Source organism: Metopolophium dirhodum, chromosome 9, assembly GCF_019925205.1.
Source record: "Metopolophium dirhodum isolate CAU chromosome 9, ASM1992520v1, whole genome shotgun sequence".
NCBI classification, from domain to species: Eukaryota; Metazoa; Arthropoda; class Insecta; order Hemiptera; family Aphididae; genus Metopolophium; species Metopolophium dirhodum.
The window spans coordinates 24,113,997-24,140,387 of record NC_083568.1 but is presented as its reverse complement, the minus strand read 5'-3'; the positions used below and the strand labels follow the sequence as shown (position 1 = coordinate 24,140,387).

Below are 26,391 nucleotides of genomic sequence, written 5' to 3'. Positions count from 1 at the left end.
AATAATAATGTTAATAATACGCGTCGTGTAGTGCTGTAGACATATTATTATTTTACCGTAATCGTGGTCGTCCATTGTCGTCAGCATGGTATTCATGTGTTTTGTGTATTTGTGTGCGTATATAATAATATTAATAACTTAGTGCATGCGTGTGTGATATTTGTAGCTGAACTCATCATAATATTAAATAATATTATTATACTATATTTTGGAAAATGAGCTTTAGTGTTTAACGTACACAAGTTAAACGAAAAGTAATTTCTATATTCGATATACGCGAACAATGTTGTTGCTGTTAATTTAATCTGTATACTATTATATACAATAATATGTACATGGAACCAGACGATCAGTGTAAAACACCGGTAATGACGTTTCAGGTCCACGAGGCTGATGCCTGTCTGGTGTTGGCAAACAAGTACTGCCAGGACCCGGACGCCGAAGACGCTGCGAACATAATGAGGGTCATTTCTATCAAAAATTACTCGGACGACATAAGGGTCATTATACAACTCATGCAGTATCACAACAAAGTGCGTATACGTCGCAGAATACAATTACTTTGAATTAAAATATATTATGATACGTGTCGCTTAAAATATAAGCTGGAATTAAAATCCGACGGGATCGCGAAATGTCTTTAATTATTTTTTGTTTAAAATCAAAATATTGAGAAAATAAAACTTATTTTATTCAATCGTTATAATATAAACAAACGAAATCTTAGTAAACCTTTGATAAAATATTTTTATGTTAAACATATCTACATATTTTACATAATAATATTAACAATAATAATATAATATATGTCTATATGGATCTAAAAATCAAACCAGAACCTATTCGGCTCACTGTTAAATGAAAGTAGACGCCCAGATATTGATTTCGTGAAGTGGGTGGACATTTTTTTTTTGAGGTCAAAACAGTTTATTTTCGAACTATATATTTTTTTCATGGTCCTATTGAGGTTAGGTAATTTTTTGATCTTAATGATTTACCCAATATGTACCTATCATCGGGTTTCGTCGATGCGTGCCATTTCGACAATCATGTTTTTAATTTGATCGACAGGCGTATTTACTAAACATTCCGTCGTGGGACTGGAAACAAGGAGACGACGTGATCTGCTTAGCAGAGTTGAAACTTGGTTTCATTGCGCAGAGTTGTCTAGCACCAGGCTTTTCCACAATGATGGCGAATCTGTTCGCCATGAGGTCGTTCAAAACGGTGAGTCATTCTAAACCAGTACGCTTGAGCTTATTAGAAAACACTTCTCTAACTCTTGTCGCGCGCACGCGCTCACATCCATCCAGAGAGGCGAAATCAAACGTAAACAAAAAAAAAAAATTCTTTTAAAAATACTAAACGGAAAAGAAAACGCCGTAATTATGATTATGCATCGTTTACCATTCACGTTATCGATTCATGTGCATCATATTATGTAACCACAATAATATGTTTTCGATCCGTTAAATTCTGACTTCTGAGGACTCAAACCATGCGATTGTCGTCCCGACCTGCATTATACGTACCTATCATCATTATTATTGTTAAAATAATAAAAAATTATGTATTCGTTGTAATAACATAATAATAATATATTATATACCTGCACTGACACTATTAAGTATTTTTAGTGTTTTTCTCCTGTGTGTTTGTACGTTTCTGTGCGTGTGTGATCAACTATTTTAAAAACAAACCTATATATTTTAATCATATTAAAACCAAAAAAAAAAAAATTGAACCCAATTTATCGGTTGTGGTGAATAAGCGTGTTAGACGATGTCTGTTAGCAGAACACGAGGTGCGTCGTGGCACCGGATGCTATACAAACGTGGCAGAACGACTATCTGCGCGGTACCGGCATGGAGATGTATACCGAAACGCTGAGCCCGACATTCATTGGCATGCCGTTTGCGCATGCCACTGAGTAAGTGGACTTAAATAACGTGTCCAAAATGTTGTACCGGCGGCCGATACTGTTGTTGTTGTTTTTGTTGTTTTTTTTTATATTTTTTTTAAATTTTTTTTTTCAAATTTTTATCCTTCGGAAATTGTACATGATTTTGTGCATCTCAAGTCTGTTGTTATGCCCACGTGTTTTTTTTATTTTTTCATTTTTATTTTTTCGTGCGCCTCTAATATTAGACTTATCTACGATCTGCAGCATATTATGACATTTTATGAAACACTACTGTTCGTTCAACATCGCTATATATTTCAATAATATTTTATATTATATTGCCGTTCAAAGGGGCTCGACTTGAATCACGGAATACTGTAATAGTATTGCACAAGCAGTGTTGGGTAACGAAATTTAAAAATATTATATTTACTGAAAATAAATTACTTTTTTAGTAGGTGACGCAGTAATAATTGCATTTCAATGACCGCAATCGCTGCAGGTAGTGAAATTATTTTTAAAATAGAATTTCCATGAACTACAACGAGATAATATAATGATTATATTCCATGTTATTTAATAATATTAGGTATGGCCAAAGCCCTGGAAAGTAGGGTGAGAAGGGAGGTGTTAATTATATATTTCCATTTTTATTTTATTTATTAAAAAAAAATAAAATAATTTCTCAGTTTTTGTATTGTTCAAAATGTTAAGTGTTACATAGTAAAAAAAAATAGGTAGGTAAAAACACCAAGGTGACGCCCTACATTTAAATGATAAAAATTTTATGTGACGTAAAAAAAAAAAAAGTTAAATATAATATTATATTTAATGAAACATGTAACGAGTAATGTAATTGTATGTCTTTTTAAAAGTAATTTACCCAACACTGTGTAAAAGTGCATAACACATACACATAGTATTATAAATTATTATAATATATTATGTTAACATTACTAATACAACAACAATATTCCTCTATAAGTACTACATAATATATTAAACAAGCTACTATACTAAACACTAATAAATAATAATACATCCGAAAACTGCATCAACCCGAAATTGTTAGTTGTTACCTATATTATAATACTCTTCGTTAACTACAGAAGAGGAATCTGATTACTTTGTACGATTCGGATTTATATGAAAAATGTCAGCATCGCGTGAGTGTGCTCAACTACATTTCAGAGGTATCCAGTCAAAAAAATTAGGGGAAATATATCTGAGAGATAAAAAAAGTCTAAGAAAAATATAATTGAGGAAAAAAACTTCCAGGGAAAATATAACTGTAGAAAAAAAACTTTCCTAAAAGATGTATAACATTTTAACGACAAATACAAGTTATGTATCAAATAAGGTTTATTGGCGATTGAGGAGTAGGTATACCTACATAATATATTATGTCATTAAGAAATTTTCAAAAACCATTCATAATATGTCAGATTAATTGTTTATTTTACTTTTTTTTACAATCAACAGCATGAATAATAATATGGATTGTTATTTTTAAAATAGGTGGTACTTCTCCCATCCCGTGAATATTTTCCTCATACTTTTTTACCTTGGATTTATTTTCGCCAGATATTATATTTACCCGAGTATTATTTGATTGGATATTCTTACACCTAGATTCGTTGCAGCACTTAGCGGCCATCGTGTAGTCCATATTGTGGTTGTCACCCATTATAATATATTATGAGGGTGGTTGGCTCTGTGTTTGAGTAGAGACCCTTTGAATGTTGTTTTCGTTTTTTGTTTTGTTTTTTTAAATTTATAAGACGATGTCTTTGATGTTGCGTACGCGATACGAACGAGAGCAAAAAAAAATATAATAACTAAAAATAACCTAAGGTTAGATCCGCTTTTGGCTCTTTTTTTCGTCTTGACACGCAGCTGAAAAACCAGGGTAAACGGACCCGTTTTGCAAAAAAAAAGCAATGCGCAAAAAAACACTGCTGTTTTGCGAGTCGTTCAAAAAAAAAAATACAGCTTGCAAATTTATGATAAATTATTATTATTATTATTATTGTTGTTGTTGTTGTTGTCTTATAATATTTTTTATTATTATTATTATTATTATTATTATTATTATTATTATTGCACGTACGTACGCGCGTCGTAAACGCCACACGTATGCGCGTACGTTGGCTTGTCATTTTTTACGTCTGATATGGTGGACGGTTTCACGTCCAAATTATTTATTTTTTATCATGGTGGATTTTCGTGATCACTTAAAAAATGTGTGGGTTCGACAAGATCAAACTGAAAGGGAAACAATATAATATAATAGGTACTCAAAATAGTCTATGTAACGCGCGCGCGCGTGTATACAATATAATACGTTGTATATAGGTATCTACGATTGAATGTTAATAGTATTTTACGAATCGAACGGCATAACGCAAAACATATATTAATATATATATCATTATAGATTGTACTCAGTAGAGTGTAGATAATATAATATGTGTATCTATAGATTTTAGTATATATTATTATAATATTATCGTAGTCAAAACTCGAAGCACATCGTATACATGACAGTTCCTCTCGGTTTTGTTTATTTTATATCAATTTTTTTTTCATATTATTTATTTTTATTCTTTTATATTTGTTTGTTTGTTTTTTTTTTTGTTATAATAATTATTTCACTTTTGTTACACGTACAAAACCTTGACAACCGTATCCATCGCACCGTCTGCCGATATTCTTATGACGCGTATAAAACGATATCATATACCTATACTCACCTCATATTATTATAATATATTCGTACTGAAAGCAGTACGTTCACAAACAGAAGAACCGTTCAATTTTCCACGGAACCATGAATTCCGTACGAACGATAGGTTTACTGGGCCAGAAACACACTATCGTTTTACGTTCGGCCGAATAAATAATATTAATTCAACATCGGCATTGCGTTCGGTGATATTATATTTATAAGGACACGCCGACACAACGGTGGAAAATTCCGAATCCACCCGTGGGTGTTTTATACGTTTTATATTGATACCGAGTTTCCGACGTGAGATAGTCGAAGCGGGAAAACATTATTTTTCAACTTTTATTACAAGTGTATTCCGTGAAATGCATGATGGTAATAATATTATGGCGACGTGACTCGAACGTGTTTGTTATATATTATTACAATATATTATTATGATTGTGCAGAGATATTTTTTTGCATCGGTTTTATGATCATTAATATAATAATATATAATTGTCTAATACTGTTATGAACTTTTATTTTGGACTCGTGAAAGTCATTATTTACCTACGTTATAAAACCCACGTTCATACTAATTATATTATTTTAATGGCCTATGACAAACCGCTATAATAACGTCGAAAATAAGTATAAAAATTCGAATAATGAGATTAAAATATGCAAAATCAATCGGTCGATGCAATATTCCCATTATGAATATAATTCTGATTGTTGAATTTATGTAAGTCATATAAATTTCACGTTCCATCAAAAAATTAAAAAAAAAAATTAATGTAATTCGGATAAAGTCATTGGTCATCGGTTATAAAATAATAATATACAATGATATATTACAATATATATATTAACATACCCAACTCCGGAAAATGTTTTTATCCCACACCTTTTCTTTACATTATTATTGTTATGATATGATTTACCTATATAATTTGTTTTGTTTTCCACCTTTTTTTTTTATTTTTTGTTATACCTACGATTTTTTGATTTTGATTTTGTTTGTTTGTTTTTTTTCTATCATTTTTTTTTATTTTCGGTCTGCGACCCGATGAATGTGATGTAGAGTAGAGATGTGATAGAGCGTTTGATACCGTGTATAGTTCCTGTGAAGAGTGTGGAGTTTGGTGTATTTCAGTCTCCGGATACGCAAGCGTGGCAGAACGACTATCTGCAGGGCACCGGCTGCGAGATGTATACGGAGACCCTGTCCCCGTCATTCACCGGCATGACGTTTCCGCAGGCCAGCGAGTAAGTCCCTCCTAGTGCCACACATACACCCACACATGTCACACACACACACACTATATCATACACTTACAACACACACACACATCACCAAAGCTCCCACAACATATTTTCCGTTATCCAATATTGTGATCCATTTAACTGGCTGCAATATTTTTCAAAGACAATTTTTTTGAAAATGAAAATAAACATTTTCTTAAGATATTATAATATTGTTGTAGTGATTTAAAATTTTTTTTTTAACCACAACTCACTGATATTTTTAATTTTATAACCTGCAGGAATCATAAAACTTTTTTTAAATTCTAAAATGTCTTGATGTTCAACTATATTGAACAAAAGTTCTTTTCATTAATAATTAATAGGTTTAGTAACGTGGTAAGGGGTATCTTGAAAAAATTACGGTCCTCGCTTAAAATAAACGGTTACTAACATGACGCACCTAAATATACTTGTCATTATTTGAACATTAAAATATATATTCTGCTTATTAATATAATAATCCTAAAAAATCATTATTTCTAAAATATATATAGTACTTACTAAAATTATTTTATTTTTATTTTTCAAAATAACAATACTTTACTTGGAGAACGAATGTATTCAGTAATTAATTGGATCACCACAATATACATTATACATATAACATAACACATATATTTTACTCTATACAATATACGCTCTTACATTCCCCGCAGAGCTGTTTTTTTATTTTGTCTGAACATAATAACAATACATAATAATATATTAACATTTATTAAAAATAATATTTTATAAATATATATCTTTTTTGTTGTATAGTATTTACTATTATTATTTCAGTAGGTTAGACCAGTGTTTCCCAATCGTTTGGTTTAAGGCGGCCCGCTGTTAGACTCTTATGTTGTATCATTACACTGTAATAGGTACTATAATATTATATTATATAGTAAAATTATATAATTTAATATTTCAATACCTCTGCGACCGGTCAGATGAATATATTGCGACCCATAGATTGGGAAACACTGGATTAGACGTTAGTTATATTAAACTATATAATACATTACATATAGTTTAAATATTATTTATTATATTGGACGCGGTATCGGTTTGACGTGGTTCCGAACCAAACTTTTTTCGCATTATATTTTGGTACCCAAGTGCGGTACGCTGTAAACGTATACGCGGATGTGGTACCTATACCGACGACATAGTGTACCCTATAAGGTTGTAAAATAACAGGGAAAGGGGTTACAAGCACGTACGCTGGGGTCGCGTTTATACTGCAAAGCACCTACATTTGAAAAGATCGGACGAGTGGTTTTTATTTTTTCGTTTAAATTTTCAAGACGCGCGAAATTCCTATTGGTCGGCATTTTTTTTTACGGCTTCCACTCGGAACGCCACCGTTCGTGAAAATACACTATACGACCCGCTTCGTCCCGGAGGACGTGATTGGGGTTTAACGGGTTATCGTTAGCGTTAATATTTAAAATGATAATTTCAAGTTCGTCTTGCGACCGGAACTCATATTTTTTTACCGTTTCTCAGACCGACGCTTCTGATGCGCAAGCACGACAATAGATGAGTGGCAATTAAAAGTACGCACGGGTAGGTATTGTAGGTACACGATAATAATAATATGTGTAATATACGATTTGTGGAAATAAAATTTCACCACAGACCCGTAGTTGGATATTATATTCTTTTGTTCCGAATTTCGTTGGGTTGTCGGTAAATAATTCACCGGAAAAATAACTCGCCATCAACCCCCCTCCCCATTCCCCCCGCCATACACCCTTATCACACATTTTACTACCTGCCTTCAAAATGTCGGCTGTATCCACTTTCATCGCTACAACCATACATAATATTATTATGTCGTTTCCGTACCCACCACTCATGACTGTAGGATAATGATACATTTAATGTGATGATTTTAATAATACATTATTATACCTATTGTAATACTTACCGATACTTTCAGGGAGTGGACATTTTACCCGAACAAAACAAAAAAATGTATCCGTTTATTTTCACTTAAAATTATTTCCTAGTTATAATATTTTAACATATACGACGTTACATAAATTAAATTAATAATAATTTAAATTTTTTTAAGCTTGTCCAAACAGAAATAAGCGAGTCTTCAAAAATGAGCATACTATGAGTCCAAGCAAAACTTGTACATTGTAATATAATAGTAATTTAGTAGTGAATTTTTTGCCCCATAAACTGCAAAACAGCATAAACCTAAACTTTTCCACTTTTTATCTGTAGTAAAAATATCTAAACTTAAAAATTAATTTTGTTTTCTATTTTTGTTTTTTTTTTTGAAATCGAGTAGTTTTCGAGTACCATCATATTCGGTTGTTGTTTTATTTGTTCGCAAATAAACAAGTGGTAAAAGTCATCGTCTACACGATAGGAAACTATCCTTTTACCATTCGAATATTATATACGTAATAATATTTGTTTCGTGAACCGTGCATCCAACCGCTAATACCGCGTCCGGTGTGTCAGTAGCGTGTGGTGAAAATTGTTACTTAAAATAATATATGATATATAATAATATATATTATAACGTAAAATATACAAGGTTATGAAAAGTCTAAAACATTTTTCAATTTTTTTATTCTTTACTTCTCGAAGTAACGAAGCATGATGTTGGTAGTTCTGCTGCCAGTAGCCTTGTTAGATTTTTATTCTATATAGGCTGTATTATGTACAATATGGTAATTCATCAAGCATGCTCACCCAAATTTGGTTCTTTAATACTAAATTGATTAAAAAACTGAGATTTTGTATTTTTAGTATGTAAAATTAACAAAGACCATTATTAATTTAATTTAAATTTAAATTTTCTTCTGATTTGTACATACTTTAAAACGTAGACGATAGTATCTTTTATTACTAATATTTATTACTAATTGTTATCTATTTTGCAAATGTTAAAAAAATGTATTTAATCAACAATAAGTTAAGATGACATACGTCAGTATAACTTTATTTAATAATAAAAAAAAAACAAAGACCATAATTTCCAACTCTTGATAATTAGCAGGCCATTCAATGAGTATAATAGTGACCTGTGTCTATATAAACTTTATTCGTTTAAATGAGAACCATACTTTTTTTATTGCGATTCGATAAGGAGATTATTTTTGTATTTTTATTTTAATGAAACTACTTTTATGAATAGAAATTAGTACAGTTTGTATTTTTCTCAATTATTTAACTCTATGTAACTACTACTAATGATAATATTATAGTCCACCTATTAAGGTTTTGAGATATGTTGGCTATGATGACTTTAAAACAATGATACTTTAATATTGATATATTGTTAATACGATGTCAATATGGTATATTTTAATGTATAAACATTTTATGATTGTAATAATTGGCTGAGTATAATATGTGCTAGACTAAATATTACTTATTATAATATTTTATATTTGATGTAAAACCATTCTATCACAGTGATTATTATACTGGGTATAAAAAGTGTAATTACTCAAAACCTACTCATATGAATATCGAATGAAATGTACCAACATTTTCAATGAAATAATCCACCTAACAATTCACATAAATATAAGGATGGATGTAATTTGATAAGAATAAGCGTCGTTACAGGCCGCTCTTTAAATAATATCTTTATTCGCCCAAAACAAAACATCTATACCCTGGACATGATAAGACGATTAAATAGTATACAAACATAAGTATCTAGAAATATAGTTTTTAAGTGGACATACTTAAAAATGTCAAAAATCAGAATTAATTGTATATATTATGTGCTGTTAAAGGATAAAATGGGGAAGGTGAGCATTATTGGTGAATTACCCTGTATGTTTAATGTCTATATTATATATATATGTGTCAATAAAGTTCAATACCATATTATAAATATTAAATACATGTTACGTATATCGTGTACGTGTATTTTGAGCACGGTATTTGCATGTGAAAAAAAAAATAGTTGATAACAATATACATTAGAATATTTAGCCAAAACAATATTATTATTCAAGCCGTACACATGATATTTTATAAACCAATATTTATATTATTAAAAACTTGTGGTAAATATAGGCAATAATAATTAAAAATATTATAGTTACCAAACGTTATTTTATTTTACTTATTTAAGTATTGACCATTTTTTAACTGCGTTAATTTTTTTGTAAAAATATTCATTTTCCCACACAACTTTTCTATGCTTTTATTTGAAATAATTTATCACACTCACATCGAATAATTAATATTTTTTGATATTCATCGAGGTAAAAAGAAAAATGTCGGAGATTTATCGATACAAACAACTGCATTTATTATGATTTCTATATAATATGTATTGATAATGTCGCGTTAAACATATTGATCCACACGCTACTTAAATTACTCGTATACTTATACCTAATTAATAATACGATTCATTTAGTTATTTGATGTACTTAATATAAATATGTTATATTATAATAAAATTCGTTCGTCGTTAGTTTTTTTTACATTTTTTTTTAATATTCTTATCACCGATATAGTTTGAACGGGTTAGCTGATTACCTCCAAAAAATTTTTTTATTATAATATTTATATATTTATTATATAATATATACTTATGTATTTATCAAGTCACGAATAAGACTTTCTACCCTAATGAAGGGTAACTCCGTATATGTGAGGTCAACAGCTATAGACAACCCAGCATGAGAGATAAATTAATATTTCGATGGATATAATATAATATTAATGTCATAAACGTTTTAGTTATCATTATAAATATAATTGTATAGAAATCGGTCAAGAACCCCATGATGAAAACATTAATCGGCATGTACAAAAATGGCTTATTCATTTTCTTTTTTTTATCGAACGCTTATTATAAATATGCATGGATGCATGGTGCATAATATTTTGTATCGTCGTCGTACTTTGTGCTTGCTATTCGTGTGGTTTGCGCATGATAAGTTTTCATTTTAATTTTTCAACAGCCGACACATATTCTGACAAAAAAAAAATAAAAAAATATATACTTAATAATCACATAGAATTATTTGTGATTCCGAAAAAAAAAACCCGTCTAATGCTAGTTCGTGTCTTAACGTGCAGGTTGTGCTTCACGAAGCTGAAACTTCTGCTGTTGGCCATAGAAATAAAAGGCGAGGACGGACGGGACAGCAAGATATCAATAAACCCCAGAGGTTCCAAGATACAGGCGAGCACCCAGGGGTTCTTCATCGCTCAGTCGGCCGACGAAGTCAAAAGGTATGCACGGTTCATTGTTGGGCGTCGATTTTACAAAATTTTAATAAAGTAACTAATTATTTTGTGCATTGACTTGGCATTGTTCGTTTTTGAAATCACGTATACATGGTCAGAACACTTAAGTTCTCATCATCAGTCTCGCTAGAGAACATAATATTTTGTAAAATTATACATTTCAAGAATAAATACCAATGTCAATAATTCGTTGAAGCGTCGCGTCGTCGGTTTCGGTGTTTTGTGTTTCTCATGATTACTAATAAATAATTAGATATCAATAAAGACTTTTAAAAAACGTCCACTATTAAGTCGGAAATTAAAAATAATTTTTCTACTTGTAATTTTCTTTATCATAGTAATTAACGACAATAAAAACTTGCGTTCGTGTTGCAAGTTGATTAAAATATTGAAAAATAAAATTAGGTACTCAAAGTCCGGTCTCAAATTTCAAGAGTCAACTGCATTGATATTATACATTATCGTAATATACGGAAGTCCTTCAAAATTACATATAAAATGCACTTTGTTCTGTAGTATTAAATCTTCAAAAGAAATTTTTAATTTCATATTATTAAAGAGTATAATATAGTCTTGTCAATGCATGCGGACATGCGTTAATTGTATTACTCGTTGACAAAATGGCGGCATATCTACATAGTACCTACTACGCCCAAAGCGTATTATAATATTAAACAGTGGTAGAACATAATTTGAAAAAAAAATTATATGAGTAGTTAACAATAATTATTTAAAATACTGCGTGTTTGTAATTAGTATAATATTGTCATTATTTTATTATTTATGTGCGTTTAGGGCTTGGTATTACTGTAAGGCATGTCACGAAGAAATTAGAGACGAAACGCTGATCAAGAAGTGCAAGTGTAAAAACTGTGAGTATCATTCGCGATAGTTTTCATTTTACAGTCCTATTGTGTATGTGAATCTTCAAATGCACTGGTCGACAAATCTATATATTATGTATACTTAAGTATAAAGTGTCTGTACTATTTCTTTTATTTTCGTGTGACATAAATGATTGTTATTGTCATACCTATATACTCGCATACCTACCATATTATTATTATGTATATATATATTCGTATACATATATATATTTATATTTTTTAATGCAACCTTGCGAATAAACAAAAAAAACACATCTTTTTTCATTCTTTCATATTTTTATTTTTTGTTTTTTGTCTAGCCCACCCATCCCCCGCCGCTGTAGACCGATTTACTGTGCGCCGGAACAATGCAACATATTATTATAAACTTATTAAATTCATAAATTCGAACCACGTGCCCATACAATTACGACCAGTATTGTTGCGTGTATTAAGACTTTAAGTTCGGGCGCATATTAAATTGACTTGTTTTTCAATACGAAACAAAAACACTTTTGCCCATTTGCACTCCAAAGTAGAACGAAATGTATACACACATTATTATATTTTGTTTAACGATATATGTATATATATAATACATCTACATTCTACATACATATGCAATATAAATGTATATAATATAGTATACATGCATATTGTACGTTGTGTATATAATATATTAAATATAATCCATATACATACATACCTATTATTTTTATTTTTTTTTTGTCCACCACGAATACCGCTCACGACGATCACACGTTTTACGAGCTTAAGCAGCTTTATATTTTATTTATTTTTATACATATCGTAGAATTTTTTTTTCTTCCATTACACAGCCATGTAATAATATATGCTGCATGTAATGTAACAACAGGACTACTACACTACCTGTAATAGTTTTTTGTTTACATTTTTAATACATGTTATTATTATCATCAAATAAAAATACGATAATATCCGAAATATTTTGAACGGAAATTAAAAAAAAAAAAAAACATAATAATATTATACTGCAGTTGTAAAAATATATTATACGATTTGTACGCATAAAAAATTCCCCGAAAAAATGTTAAAGTTAACAATATTATGTTGGTTATGTTTTTTTTTCACATAAACTGTTATTACTATTACGTTCGAGTATTATAGAGAGAGACACCATGTTACAGATGTCGGTATGATTATGATGGAGACTGGAATGTTGGCACATAATTATAATTTCGAGGGTACTTATAAAAGTTTAAAAAAAAATATAAAAAGTTACATGTGTTTGTTTTTGAAGTCCGCTTGCCTGAATACGTCCATACATACCTGGTCAATAACAATTTAATATAATGTTTTAACCAAATATTACAACGTCTCGTCCGTATATATTATAATGTAATTGTTTTTTTTTTTTTTTTCGTAACCGTACGAATACTGTTGGGTTCTGAATTAATATTGTGCAATTTTGGTTAGCCGTAATAACAATCGTTGAGATAAGGTCCGGAAGTAGATACCGTTGAAACAAGTGGCTATTATCAATTGATTGCCAAAAATACATCGTGTGCTTTATACATACGTAATACCTATAGTTAATTTTAATATTTTACAATATATTCTTATTTAACGTATTTTCCACCTCTCCAAATGTTAGTTCCCTTACCTAACGTTGAATTTTATTGAGACTTTTGTAAATAGATAATTCATTAGGACGTCTATATTTTTAATACGCATAATTTAGTATCATATCTGTATACAAGTGAAACTACACTATATTATGACCATTGTTCGGAATATAGATATCAATAAATAATGCTTTTATAACACGTTTTTATTATTTGATTTATCCAAGAATATTTTTTTTTCTAAATGTAATATATATTTTGATTTTACCTATTTAACAAAATTATACAAATGGTTTAACCCGTATTAGGTACAAATTTACAGTATATAACTTAAACACTCGAGAGAAATTAACATTTTCGTCCATATTATAACTATTTCTATTTCAATTAAGATTTCTATTAAAAAGTAGTACCTACCTAACTATTGTAGTTCACGTATTTAAATTATATTTATCCAAACATACCTAAATTAACTGTATAAATCGTAATAATGCAACTTGAATCACTAATTATATTCTGTTAAAGTGAATAATACAAGCAAAATCGTATATTTGTATTGTTTATACAAACCGGTAATTAGTAATAAAATTGTAAGATTAATCTGATTTTTAGTTGAAAACTTTTCCTAAATAATAGATTTAATTTTTTTATAAATACTAATAAATTTGAGTGTTTAAAATAAATGTTTTGAAATTTTAAGACGTATCGATTAAGTCAATATTGTGATCAACCTCCGGTCCTTGTTCGTGAGTATGTGTACCTTGTACGAATGTCTATTACAATTAATTCTAATATTGGAATATTAATTCCTTTTTTTTGTTTTTAAATTATTAGCGATTTAACTAAAATTATAGAAATTAATTAGGTATTCATTTACCAAACTAGGTTTTCCGGTTTTATATAAACACGACTAAAAATGTGAGATTGTTTTGTGTGTATTTGGACTGAAACTAATAAAACGTTTTTCAGTAGCGTATAAATGACAATAAAACACCATAATTTTCACGTTTTCAATTTTTGTTTGTTTTTTTTTCTAATTTTAACACAGTGGCGACATTCCGGAAAGGCGTTCGCGCTATACAAATGGTCGGACGGGCAAGTACGTTCAAATTCTCCTTAAATCAAATTTCTTGTTTGTCTACGAATTGATGCCTTTTTGATTAATTTTTTAGCTGGTTTTCTATAGTTAACAAATATTGTTTATTTATATATATATATATTTGATATATACATATATAGGTATATATATATTTATTTATGTGTGTATCTGATGTATACAATATATGGATATATGTATTATATATCTATCTATAATATCTATTTTATAAAAATGTATTTTCCTCTTGATTTTTAATCGGCAGTGGGTTTATTTTTCTTTCGTATTTTCTGTGCTGTTGAACGTTTTACTTTTGTGTGGTTTTTGTTTTTTCCCTTTTTACGCTTTCTACCTGAAATAACCAATAATACCAAGTTAACCTTCATACAACACAACCTATCGTAGGTATTATTTGTATTAACAAAAAAAAAAAATAATAATAATAACATAACGATCACAATATATTGTTTTATACATTGTAATGAGCAATTTTTTTTTTTTTTGTTGTACTTATGATGTCTGTTCAATAAAAAAAAACATTACATAATGCTTAGGACATATATAGTTATTATTATAAGCAATCAGGCTGACATATTTTATACTCACACGAGTAGTTAAGTATCATTTACGGAAATGATAAATTATTCATCATTTTTCTTTTAGTTTTATTTTTGGACTCAACTATCGTAGTTAGTTTTGGGATGGCTGTTGCATGTTTTCATATTGGGCTCATTGTTTATTACTATTATTCCGTAGGTATATTAGTTAGGTCGATTAGGTTAGCATGCTTTGTAATATTTGGGTACCTACGTAATGAAAACCATTTTCAAAGTTATAATAAAATATGATTAATATTGGTTTTTATATTATATTATTGGTCGACCGGTATAGATAATTCGTATCTGTTAGTTTTATATTTATTTTTTATTTTTATTTTTATTTTTTCAAACTCAACTTTCTCGCTAATATTTATTGTATTATATAATGTGTTTTTCGGACAATTTGTTCTCAGAAAATTGTATTAAATTCAACGTGTCTTATAAAAGTACGCAACGACGTGTGAAAGCACGACGTTATCTTCTTTGACTTTGTTTTCATCCTTGTTTTCCTACTATAAGATACCAACGGATACTCTTGACTGGGACAATAACCGACGGTTATCATATCCGCGTTCGTAGTATATTATTATACTATATTATAACAACACTGCCGCAGGTCAGCCGTCGCCGAGAAATACAATCGATCGACGCGCGAACAACAAACGATGAAACTACAGTCGGGTCTCGATGTCTCAAATCTCGGGGGAGTGGGGGGAAGGATACATTCAACTTGTGTATTTTTTTAATTACTGTAGATAACCCGAACACTCCGCAAGGGGCGAGAAAACCGTTTCGATTAATCGATGTTTTCGAGTTATCGAGACTCGCCGGTTTTTTTCCATCGCTATAGCGGTACCTATAATAGGTATCGTGATAATAATTTAGCGCACCTATATATGGTTGTTTGCCCGATACAACAATATAATAATAATATATATACGGAATATACGCTTTAGCGGTGGAACGGGTGCACCATAATAATATTATTATAGTGGGCGAACCGCGCATCCAATGTCACATTAAACGCCTATATTTAGTCGGCCGAACCGCGAATGAAACGCGAGAGGAGCCGATCCGCGTACGTTTTGGTTTCCTCCGAACAACACCGTTTCTGCAGCAGTGGAGGTGCACACACGCACACACGACGACGGCGACGACGTTTATTGGCACTTTCGGATGCCGTCGAAACATCATCGAAATCGCGCTGCGGTTAAAATACACTGTATAAAATACAGAGTTGTCGAGGCCGTTTCTTGTGTGTGTGTGTGTGTGTGTGTGTGTGTGTGTGTGTATCAGACAATGCGGACGCAGACCCCGGCGGCGGCGGTGGCAAAGTTTTTGGCCCTCGTCCATATTATTGTGATGTGTGCAGTTGTAGTAGTACATAATATAGGTACCTGTTATATTATACGAATGCGCGATTTCTGCAGGTGAACTTTTACATCCGGAGATTGATTATTATCACACCCTTTTTTTTTTTTTTTTGACCACAAATTACCATACGATATTATCATAACTATTATTACTATCGTTATTATTATTCGACAACGATAAAAATATAATATAAAACTATGGCGACCGTTTCGTGGGTTTTGCGTGTTTGCTGCTGAAGATGCACGCATAATATCATTGTGATATTAACCTCGCATTATAGAGTTGCATGGTCTTTTTCGAGTACTGTTTATTTTTCCGTTTTGTCATTACTAGGTATTGGTTTATTATTATTATTTGTTTGAACATATTTGGATGGTTTGAAGTAAGTTAGTAATAATATATAATATATTGAAAACCAAAGGAAAAACACCATAGATTTAGGTGTGGGTAGAACTGAACGCGCGTTGGCTTGACCTCGATATGACAACGCGCCGGCAAATAGATATTAATAATAATTATATTATTATGATTCTTTATCGAAGGTGTTTTCGTGAATCAGGCGATAACTGTGAAAAACTATAGGTACGCTTTCGTATTATGATTGTATCTGCAGAATTTTTTTTCGAGTTTATCCACCGATGATCGTAATTTTTTTGTGAACTGCTAAATTGTAATATATTTGTGTTGTGGTGCGTCGTCGTTACTATTCCGTATAGCTTGTTTTGAAAATGTTGGGTTCATTAATTGCTTATTGATTAATAGCAAAATAACAAATCGCGATTAGATGATTTCATTATATTATTATTTTCTGTGTTATAAAATACGCAAATAAGATGTACAGTATACATGTAAAACTGTATAAATCGATGGATATAACGAGCTCACCGTATTTTAAACTTAACTCAATATTGTTCTCGTTGCACGGTAATACAAATTCAATTTATTCAAGTTGGGTTTAATCTTCAAACAAATATATTGACAACTTTATATTTCAAATCGATAAAAGTGAATTAAGTACTAATTAAGTAATAGTGACGAGGTACAACCATAATAATATGAACACAAAGCTTTGAGTATTTTCCCCGTTGGAATTTTCGTTCACTAATCACTAAATTAGTATAAACTTCATTATACATTTAAACTATACTTGAAATAGGTACATTAAACAAATAATATAATTTTACTGCATTATAGTTAAGAGTATTCGTTGATATAATTAAATATTTTATTTTTCACTCCTTTGAAAACGTCACGTTACGTTTTTAAGCAAGATAAATGCATACCTACAACAGATAAAAAAAGAAACAAAATATTCGATAACGAATCCAAAATCAGTTCGTAATTTATAATTTTATCATCGATCAAATTATGTGGTTTTTGTGTAAATTACGTATGGAAATAAACTATGATTAATAATTTGTCCGCGTGTGTTTGTTGGGAATAAATGATGCAGCTATAATACTTGAATATAACATCCATACATTTTATTTTTATTTTTTTTTAAATAAAATCAATTATGTCGGTTAGTGAATTTTGGAATGTATGTTCTTTCAGACGATCATCCTCCCCCCACGGAAACTCCACCAACTCTTCCAAAGAGAGTACATAATATCAGAGGTACAACAATAAAAACAAAACAAACTGCTGTTGCTTTTGCCTTTATATTGTCTTAAGTGCATTGTGTCTTCGACGTGGCACTCTTGATGGTTCCTTCATCCCTCCATCTTTGTTTCATATTATAATATATATACAATATATACATCCTTACACGTGTTTTTGTTCACAAGAAAAAAAATTAAATAAATAAGCACATGTTATATACTATACAAACTCTCATTATGCGACACAACAATACGATTTTCTGCCAATTTTCACGATTAAAACTTAAATCTATTCGATTCCATAAACATATATATTTACATCTCAATCTATCCGTGTGAAATGTAAGATGTATACATTCCCGTTTGTTTAAACATTGTTTTTAATTTATTTTCTTTTGTATATTTTATTTAATTTATTTGTAGATTATACTATATTGATTTATACGTTTATTATGTTGTGTGCAATATTATGCATCATAATAATATATGGCGAAATATTATACACTCGCTATTTTATACTTATTATTTACAATTTTAATTGCTCTTGAGAACGTTGTTTTTCGAAGCCATAATATTTACGATTGCTTGATGTGCGCTGGCCTTAATTATATTATATTATAATTATATTATTATTATTATTATTATTGGGTTTTGTTAATATCGCTTTCGTGAAATTTGTTTGTATTTTTGGTTTTGGTTTTTTGAAGTGTTTTTATTTTGTGTATTTGACGTCTACTTAAAATTCTTACTCTCTATACTAACGCTTTTTAATAGTCTTTTTATTTTTTTTTTGTTCAACCTTTTCTCAGGTGACGTCGGGAAGGAAAAGGAAATAACACGTAAGTCACCATAGAACACTGTAAATTACAATAATATAACCTAACCAAAAGCTTTTGCACAATGCACTTTGCCGTGCGTTTAAAAGTAAACGCCCGTCATCGTAAAGTTTATGAACCATTTTATTAGTTATAACATTAATGCGAACCAAAGATCACCCGCAGCGCGTGGTAGGGCCAATGCACACGACGACATTTTGAGATCGCATTAAATTATCGTTGAAATGAAACGCACGAGCAAATACACGATGGACGTTATACCCAAATACGCGATACAACAAAAATCATCTAAGCGGGTCATTGCCGGCGCGCGTTTAATAGAATATTATGTTCGTTTGCAGTTTTGCATCATGATACCTATGATTATATTATTATGAATGTAGTCGTATTACATTACGAGACGTCCAGTGGTCGAAGTGGATCAGAATATTATAACTAGAAGGTGATGGAAAGGGGAGGAGTGGGGATTACTAATCCAGTTCGTTTGCGAATTCATATATTAAGCTCCAGTAAAACCGTTATCGGTGATTAGTGATCACATTTTATTATATTGGTGTACATAATATCATCATTCTGAGACTATAGCATTAGCGACATTTCGGATATTTCGGTCAACTGAATTTCGGTGTCAAGTCTTATCATTAATTAATAAAACAAAAATATTAGGCAACATTGTTTATTATAGTCCCGTCTATTATGTAAACGACTGCATTTTCAAAATCTAAGAGGGATACATAATTCAAATGAAATCAATAGAAGGGTGGAAAACGACTCTAAAATAAGTGGATGGATGACCTAATTTACTGTCTTAACCCCACTTCGACCACTGGAGATGACGGTCATGTAAAATTATAAGAGGATCGAAATGCGATAATGTGATCATCGACCGTTTCGTTTAAAATAGTCCGATGTCGAGCTGATCAAACCCGGGGAGGTTTTTAAACTGCAGGACGACGATATCGTTTGCAAACCTTTCTGCAACTGACTTTTGCGTGCGTTCGATATCTACTCCTTCACTTTCACTCTCTTACGCTGGTGTTCTATTCTACCTTCTCATTATTTTTACTCATTACCTATTTTATGTCAAGTTATCGTTGTAAAACTTCTACGTGAAAAAATTCTACGCGAAAATTCAAGCTGGACGTTAGTTTTGATACGTCTAAGCCACTAGTTTTTCGTATAGGTACGATAATATACACGCCTACCTCATTTAATCTAGACGACAGCTGCAGACCGACGTGGTTAAAACGTAATAATTATTGTTATACTTTTTTTACTTACACATACTTTATGATACATTTCGTGTCCGTTATAAGCCATCGTCGAGTATACGAACGACGTTGAGAAAAGCTGCACAAGTAGGTGTTTGATTTTTACTCACGTGTTACCACACGAACTGTATGTTTTCAACGCTACTACTGTTTAATCGCTGTTTCGTTATTCTAAACTACATTGTTTCTAAAACAGCTACCTGCGCTATTCGATTCGTACCATAATATAATTCGTCTAACATTGTTTCACATCGACTGTATAGGATATTAAAATGCAATTATAACAACATATGCTGTACCGGCTGTATAACTCATTAATAACAATAATACCGTCGTCATCCTAGCATTTTATATCCTCGGTAGATTTCCCGGATGGGAGCCAAAAATTTGTTATGTTCTCGATATGTGTTATCGATTACTTATAAGGCCCCTCTCCTCCACCCACAATTATTTGCTACATTAAGCGGAAGAGTTTACTGACCGTTACTAATATGGTAGATGTTTGTAGTTTAGCGTACTTTTAAAGGACCCGGCAAAGCGTATTACACAGTTTGCTCGGCTGAAAACAGCACTATACTAATACAGCAAACAACCCGTGGTGTACGGTGCATAATATATAATATTCAAATATTAAGGCGTGGTTCAAAAAATGTGCTGGCGTCAGTGGTGGCGTGAGATTGTGAAAAAAAGTGAAATCCGAACTTCGTAATGAGATATTGTATCGTGGGGATAGGGTGACGGTATTTTGAGATGAACCGTTGGCGAGTAAGACCGTATGCTGTAGTTAGTGGATGCGGTGGTGTGGTAGGATTACGAGGGATGGGATAAACCGGCGGAGAAGATTAAGGGTAGAGATAAATTACCGGCTCTAGTTCGGACAGTTTTAGCCGGGGAACGGCGCACAATGGCCGAGAGAGAGAATTGTTTCGACGTTTACCAACGGTCTTTGTTTGGCACATCGTTAATACGAATTTGGTGGAGAGAGAAAATCTAGCTAAGGACCGTGGATAAAAGTTTTGAGGGGGATTTAGGACGGCGTGGTATAGGTGGTAAGAAAGAAATGTTTCAAAAGAGAAGCGAGAACCGCCAAAAATAGAGAGAATAAAATATAAAACCGTTCACGAGTTCCACGACGTTATGTTCACTTTATATTTGCAGTGTTGGGCAACAAAAATACGCCAACAGCAATGCCTAATTCGATAATGTCGGCGGCGAAACAGGTGAACAAAGTGAAGCCAATCAACCGTCCGGCGGACAAAGGGTCGCCCAACCAAAACTACAACCGGTGAGATACATGGCCTTTTAAAAAAAAAACCAATACAACGTGAATTAATATCACAATAATGTACGAACGATGTATTCGGCCTTTTTTTGTTTTTGTTTTTTTGTTTTTATTCTTTTTAATTTTCGTTTTCACACTAACGAATTCTTAACAAATTCTATTGCATTAATTCCTCACACGAATCCGAGCTCTAACACATACTTTATCATACACATATAATATAACCACGTCATGTGGTTTGTTATTATTATTATTTTTTATTTATTGATTGTTTTCCATATTTCTCTCCTTTTTTTGTTCGGTGTAAATTAAATGTTTGACCGTGGTCGTCTTGAATATATTGCAGAGCTCAACAAGAAGAAGGAAGCTACGCCGGATATCAACTCGCATACGAAGTTAAAAAATTATTGTACGCTTTCTACTTAATATTATTATACTATTCCACCACTCTTGTCCTGCTTGTTTCTATATTATGTTGTTATTTTTTCAATCCTTTGTTGTTTGCTTTATACTATTAATTTGATTAATTTATAGATATATTTTACGTTTGTAGCTCGATAATTTTTTTTTTTAAATATATTTTAATTAGATTTATTGTCTTCTTCATGGCAAACGGGTCTTACAAATTTGAATATTTGACACTTAGTTTATTTGAATTATTTTTCAAAAATGATACTTAATTTCGCCTTTTAAGACTGTCAATTGATTTTTACACGATTAAACTTCATAGACATTTTTTTTTTAATTAATGCAAAAGAATAATTTTGATAAAATTATTGACGTGGGTTTGATTTTGATATAATTGGAAAAAATTGTTTCATAATTTTGAAAAATTAAAAACATAGTTACACCCATACCTTAGACATTAGTTAAATCCATTATATTTTTTCAACACAATGTGTTTATTTCGTCGATTGTAATTTATTTTATTAAAAAAGAAATATATAATACAAATTATATATTATTTTATTAATTTCATTATTATTTTTATTATTATTTTTTTTTTGTAGCAGCAATATTATCTTATCGATTAAAATTTTATGTTGACATTATTACTGTTAAACTTGCTCATTGTGTCTTGTGCTTGAGGCTAAATTAATCGAAAAATCTTCAATTATTTCCATGTGTGATCAAAGACCGACGACCAGAGGAGGATCGGCCGGCACAAACATAAATAGTAACGGTATTCAAATCGGTATCGCCGACGACCAGGCGAAAGACTTTGATTTCGAAAAGACTGAAATGAAGTACGACTCCACCGGCATGTTCCATTGGAGTTCGGCGAAAAGCCTCGAAGAATGCATCCTGGTAAGTTATGTTGTAAAATCGTACGCTGTTTGAAAATGGGGTGTCGTAGCCACAGCTATCCCGCATACGAACGTGTGCGTTGTAATGTCGAAAATTTAAATTTTTTTCCAGGACAGGAACCAAGCCGCAATGACCGTATTGAACGGCCACGTCGTGGTGTGCCTGTTCGCCGATCCGGACTCGCCGTTGATTGGTCTAAGGAATTTAGTTATGCCTCTGCGGGCGTCAAATTTCCATTACCACGAGCTCAAGCACGTGGTGATCGTCGGCGCCGTGGATTATATCCGCCGAGAGTGGAAGATGTTACAGAATTTACCGAAGATTTCGGTGCTCAACGTACGTTTCTCGTCCCGTAGATTATTACTATTTTTTTTCTTCATATAAATTACAATCTCATGATCAACTATATCGCCCGATGGAAGTGTGTAACTCATGAGACAGTTTTTATTTATTGTTTTTTTTTAAAAAACTTTTTCAGGGATCACCACTGAGTCGAGCTGACTTGCGAGCGGTGAACGTAAATCTGTGCGATATGTGTGTGATATTGTCGGCAAAAGTTCCTAGCAATGACGACCCCACGTTGGCCGACAAAGAGGCCATTTTAGCGTCGCTGAACATCAAAGCGATGACTTTCGACGACACCATTGGAGTGCTCACGCAAGGTAAAAAAAAAAAAAATAATAAAATAAAAGCGTTCATTAAATATTCGTTTAAAAGTGAATACAGCTGACACTGTATTTTTTTCACATAAAAAAATGCCATTTATTATTTTATGCTATCGTTGCCGTCTTTATAGTGTCTATTGTATACTATTACTATAAAATACATTCAAACAAATGCAAACATTTTTTTAAAATGTAAATCTCATCGGTTGTTCACATACAATTCTAACCTTTTTGAAGAGCTTTAAAAAGGTTAAATAATAAAACTATAACAGTTTTTAATTTTCATCAAATCTTTATTTTATAATTTTAGATTTAAATTCACAAAGTTTTAATCGCTAAAAGTTGTGTTCATTTGGATTCGTTTTAAGTGATTTCCAATTAAATGTTTGAATATCCACTCTAATTTGTTTTAGAGACAAGTACGCATTCTCCACATAAATTAGTTCTGTGACTGTGTCTACATCACTTTATCTCGATCAACATAAAATACGATTTTATAAAGTTATAGAGCCCAGCCGAACGAGTTTAATTGAAAACTGTATGTAACATCACTTTAAGTTTTCTACCGTACGAACAAAATTAATTGGAAAATGTATGGGATGTCGATTGGATCGAATAACAATTTGAACCGACGTGATTCTACATAATTGTTCGTGTATTTACACTATTCTTAACTTACATTAATTGACGTACATTTCTGTAAAATTTCAAGGTTAAGACTTTATATCAAAGAACATGAATAAATTCACTTACAAATTAATCCCGATTGACTATGTATGCTTTTCTCTTGTGTATCGTATATAACTACGGTCGTTCTTCGTTACACAAATATAAATCAACCACGCATTTTTACTTTCTTGTTAAGATAAAAGAAAATCAAAATTAATAGATTGCATCAGAGTTGGTTATGGGATATTCTTTTAGTAGAATATCGGCCAAGTTTGTGATAACAACGAATTTAATTCGTCAAATAATGTCGTCACCATTATATTGCATTTCATACATTTTGTTCGATTATGAGGAATTTTAAATCTCACGGAATTTAAAATAATATATCATTATTAAATAAAACAAAACCTGTTAATTTTCGATGTAGAACTTCTATAAAGCTTTGTGATGAATTTTAACTATACCTATATCAAATAATACGTATGATGACATATGGGTACATAATATTATGTATGTGAAGCCTATACTATATTATATTAAATATTGTAGGTATTTAAATATTTTTGAACAATTTATAATTTTTTTTTCTGAAATACATTTTTGAAAATATCCCTTGAACACATAAATTATGAAATGTATAGTAATATTATATTATACGCGTGTTATAAAAAACGACACATTAACATTTGATTTGGTTTTGAAACTTTGTGCAGACGAGACCGCGGTGACCAAACAGTTCGATCCGGACGGTCTGAACTGCGCCGGCGGGCCAATTGTGTTGCAAAGACGAGGGTCGGTGTACGGCGCCAACGTTCCCATGATTACCGAACTGGTCAACGATAGTAACGTGCAGTTTCTTGACCAAGACGACGACGATGACCCTGACACTGAGCTGTACCTCACCCAGCCGTTTGCGTGTGGTACGGCCTTCGCCGTCAGCGTCTTGGACTCGCTCATGTCAACGGTAAGTGACATAGTATATTATATTATAGTACACATAATAACATAGTATAATAATAGTGAAATAATAATTAATAATTTGTTGATTATTAATAACAATATAAAATAACTTCATCAAACGATGAAGTTATATTAGAAAATAAATATCCATCTTCGTGGTCCAAATGAAATAATATATTATGATTCCGGATGAGGACCTCTCACTCACCTTCTCTGCTCACTCCATAAAATGTATAAATAAAGATAATGCAACTCAAATGTATCTAGATAGATATAAAAGATAACTTAACTCATATTTATCTATATAAAGATAAAGATAAATACTTTTTTATCTAGATAAAAAAAGATACAATTTTTTTTTAAAATGAAATAAAATTTTAGTTGGGCACTAGGAACATAATAATAATAATGATATAAATAAAAATAATTACATTATTTATAAACCATAAACTTGGTTTGAGAATCTGTATAAATATTTAAAATGTGTTTGTACAATTTCACGATTAAGTCGAATTGTCCGTACCATGTCTGATTTTGTAGCAACGATTGTTATATGAGCATGTGACATCAAAATAATTTGAAAAAGGCAAATATAATAATATAATATTGTATGAAGTACTAATTTGTTTTTGTTTTTAGACGTATTTCAATCAAAACGCGTTGACGCTCATCCGATCGCTGATCACCGGTGGTGCGACGCCCGAACTCGAACTAATTTTGGCCGAAGGAGCGGGTCTCCGCGGTGGTTACAGGTTAGTTTAAGTCTTTGTAAACGTAGTATATTCAATTGTGGAAAATCCATACGAGAATCAAAGACCAGATGGTCAACCCGGGTGATGAGCCATCGATTACGTATCATAAGCGTTTCGATTTACAAAAATATTGTACCTACCATTTAAATATACAGTAATTTAGTAATTTCATCATTGACGAGCTAAACAAAAAAATCGTAACTGCACCCGGTCAACGTATTATGAGATCAATAATATGATTTTAAACATCAAATAAATCATACGAAAAATCTAATCGTAGTATACCTACAAACATGTTCGAGTTCAGATGGTCATAATATTCTTATTGATTCCGTCATGAAATCGAACGCATATAGTC

At 31.2% G+C, this 26,391-nt stretch overlaps 1 protein-coding gene across 4 annotated transcripts in view; it reads left to right on the top strand.

Moving 5' to 3' along the window:
• LOC132951649 (calcium-activated potassium channel slowpoke) overlaps positions 1-26,391 on the top strand; it is a 74,431-nt gene that overhangs the window by 39,286 nt on the left and 8,754 nt on the right. Inside the window, exons 10-25 of one of the 4 annotated variants that reach the window (XM_061023470.1) lie at positions 381-533; positions 1,072-1,227; positions 5,698-5,882; positions 10,977-11,132; positions 11,943-12,019; positions 13,183-13,239; positions 14,669-14,719; positions 18,244-18,306; positions 19,100-19,129; positions 21,556-21,682; positions 22,026-22,088; positions 22,816-22,987; positions 23,099-23,323; positions 23,466-23,649; positions 25,035-25,285; positions 25,921-26,033. In XM_061023470.1, coding sequence (XP_060879453.1) covers positions 381-533; positions 1,072-1,227; positions 5,698-5,882; positions 10,977-11,132; positions 11,943-12,019; positions 13,183-13,239; positions 14,669-14,719; positions 18,244-18,306; positions 19,100-19,129; positions 21,556-21,682; positions 22,026-22,088; positions 22,816-22,987; positions 23,099-23,323; positions 23,466-23,649; positions 25,035-25,285; positions 25,921-26,033 — 2,063 coding nt within the window. Of the gene's footprint in view, positions 1-380; positions 534-1,071; positions 1,228-1,796; positions 1,931-5,697; positions 5,883-10,976; positions 11,133-11,942; positions 12,020-13,182; positions 13,240-14,668; positions 14,720-18,243; positions 18,307-19,099; positions 19,130-21,555; positions 21,683-22,025; positions 22,089-22,815; positions 22,988-23,098; positions 23,324-23,465; positions 23,650-25,034; positions 25,286-25,920; positions 26,034-26,391 lie in introns of all 4 variants that reach the window. The other 3 variants (XM_061023473.1, XM_061023472.1, XM_061023471.1) reach the window with 3 other exon arrangements.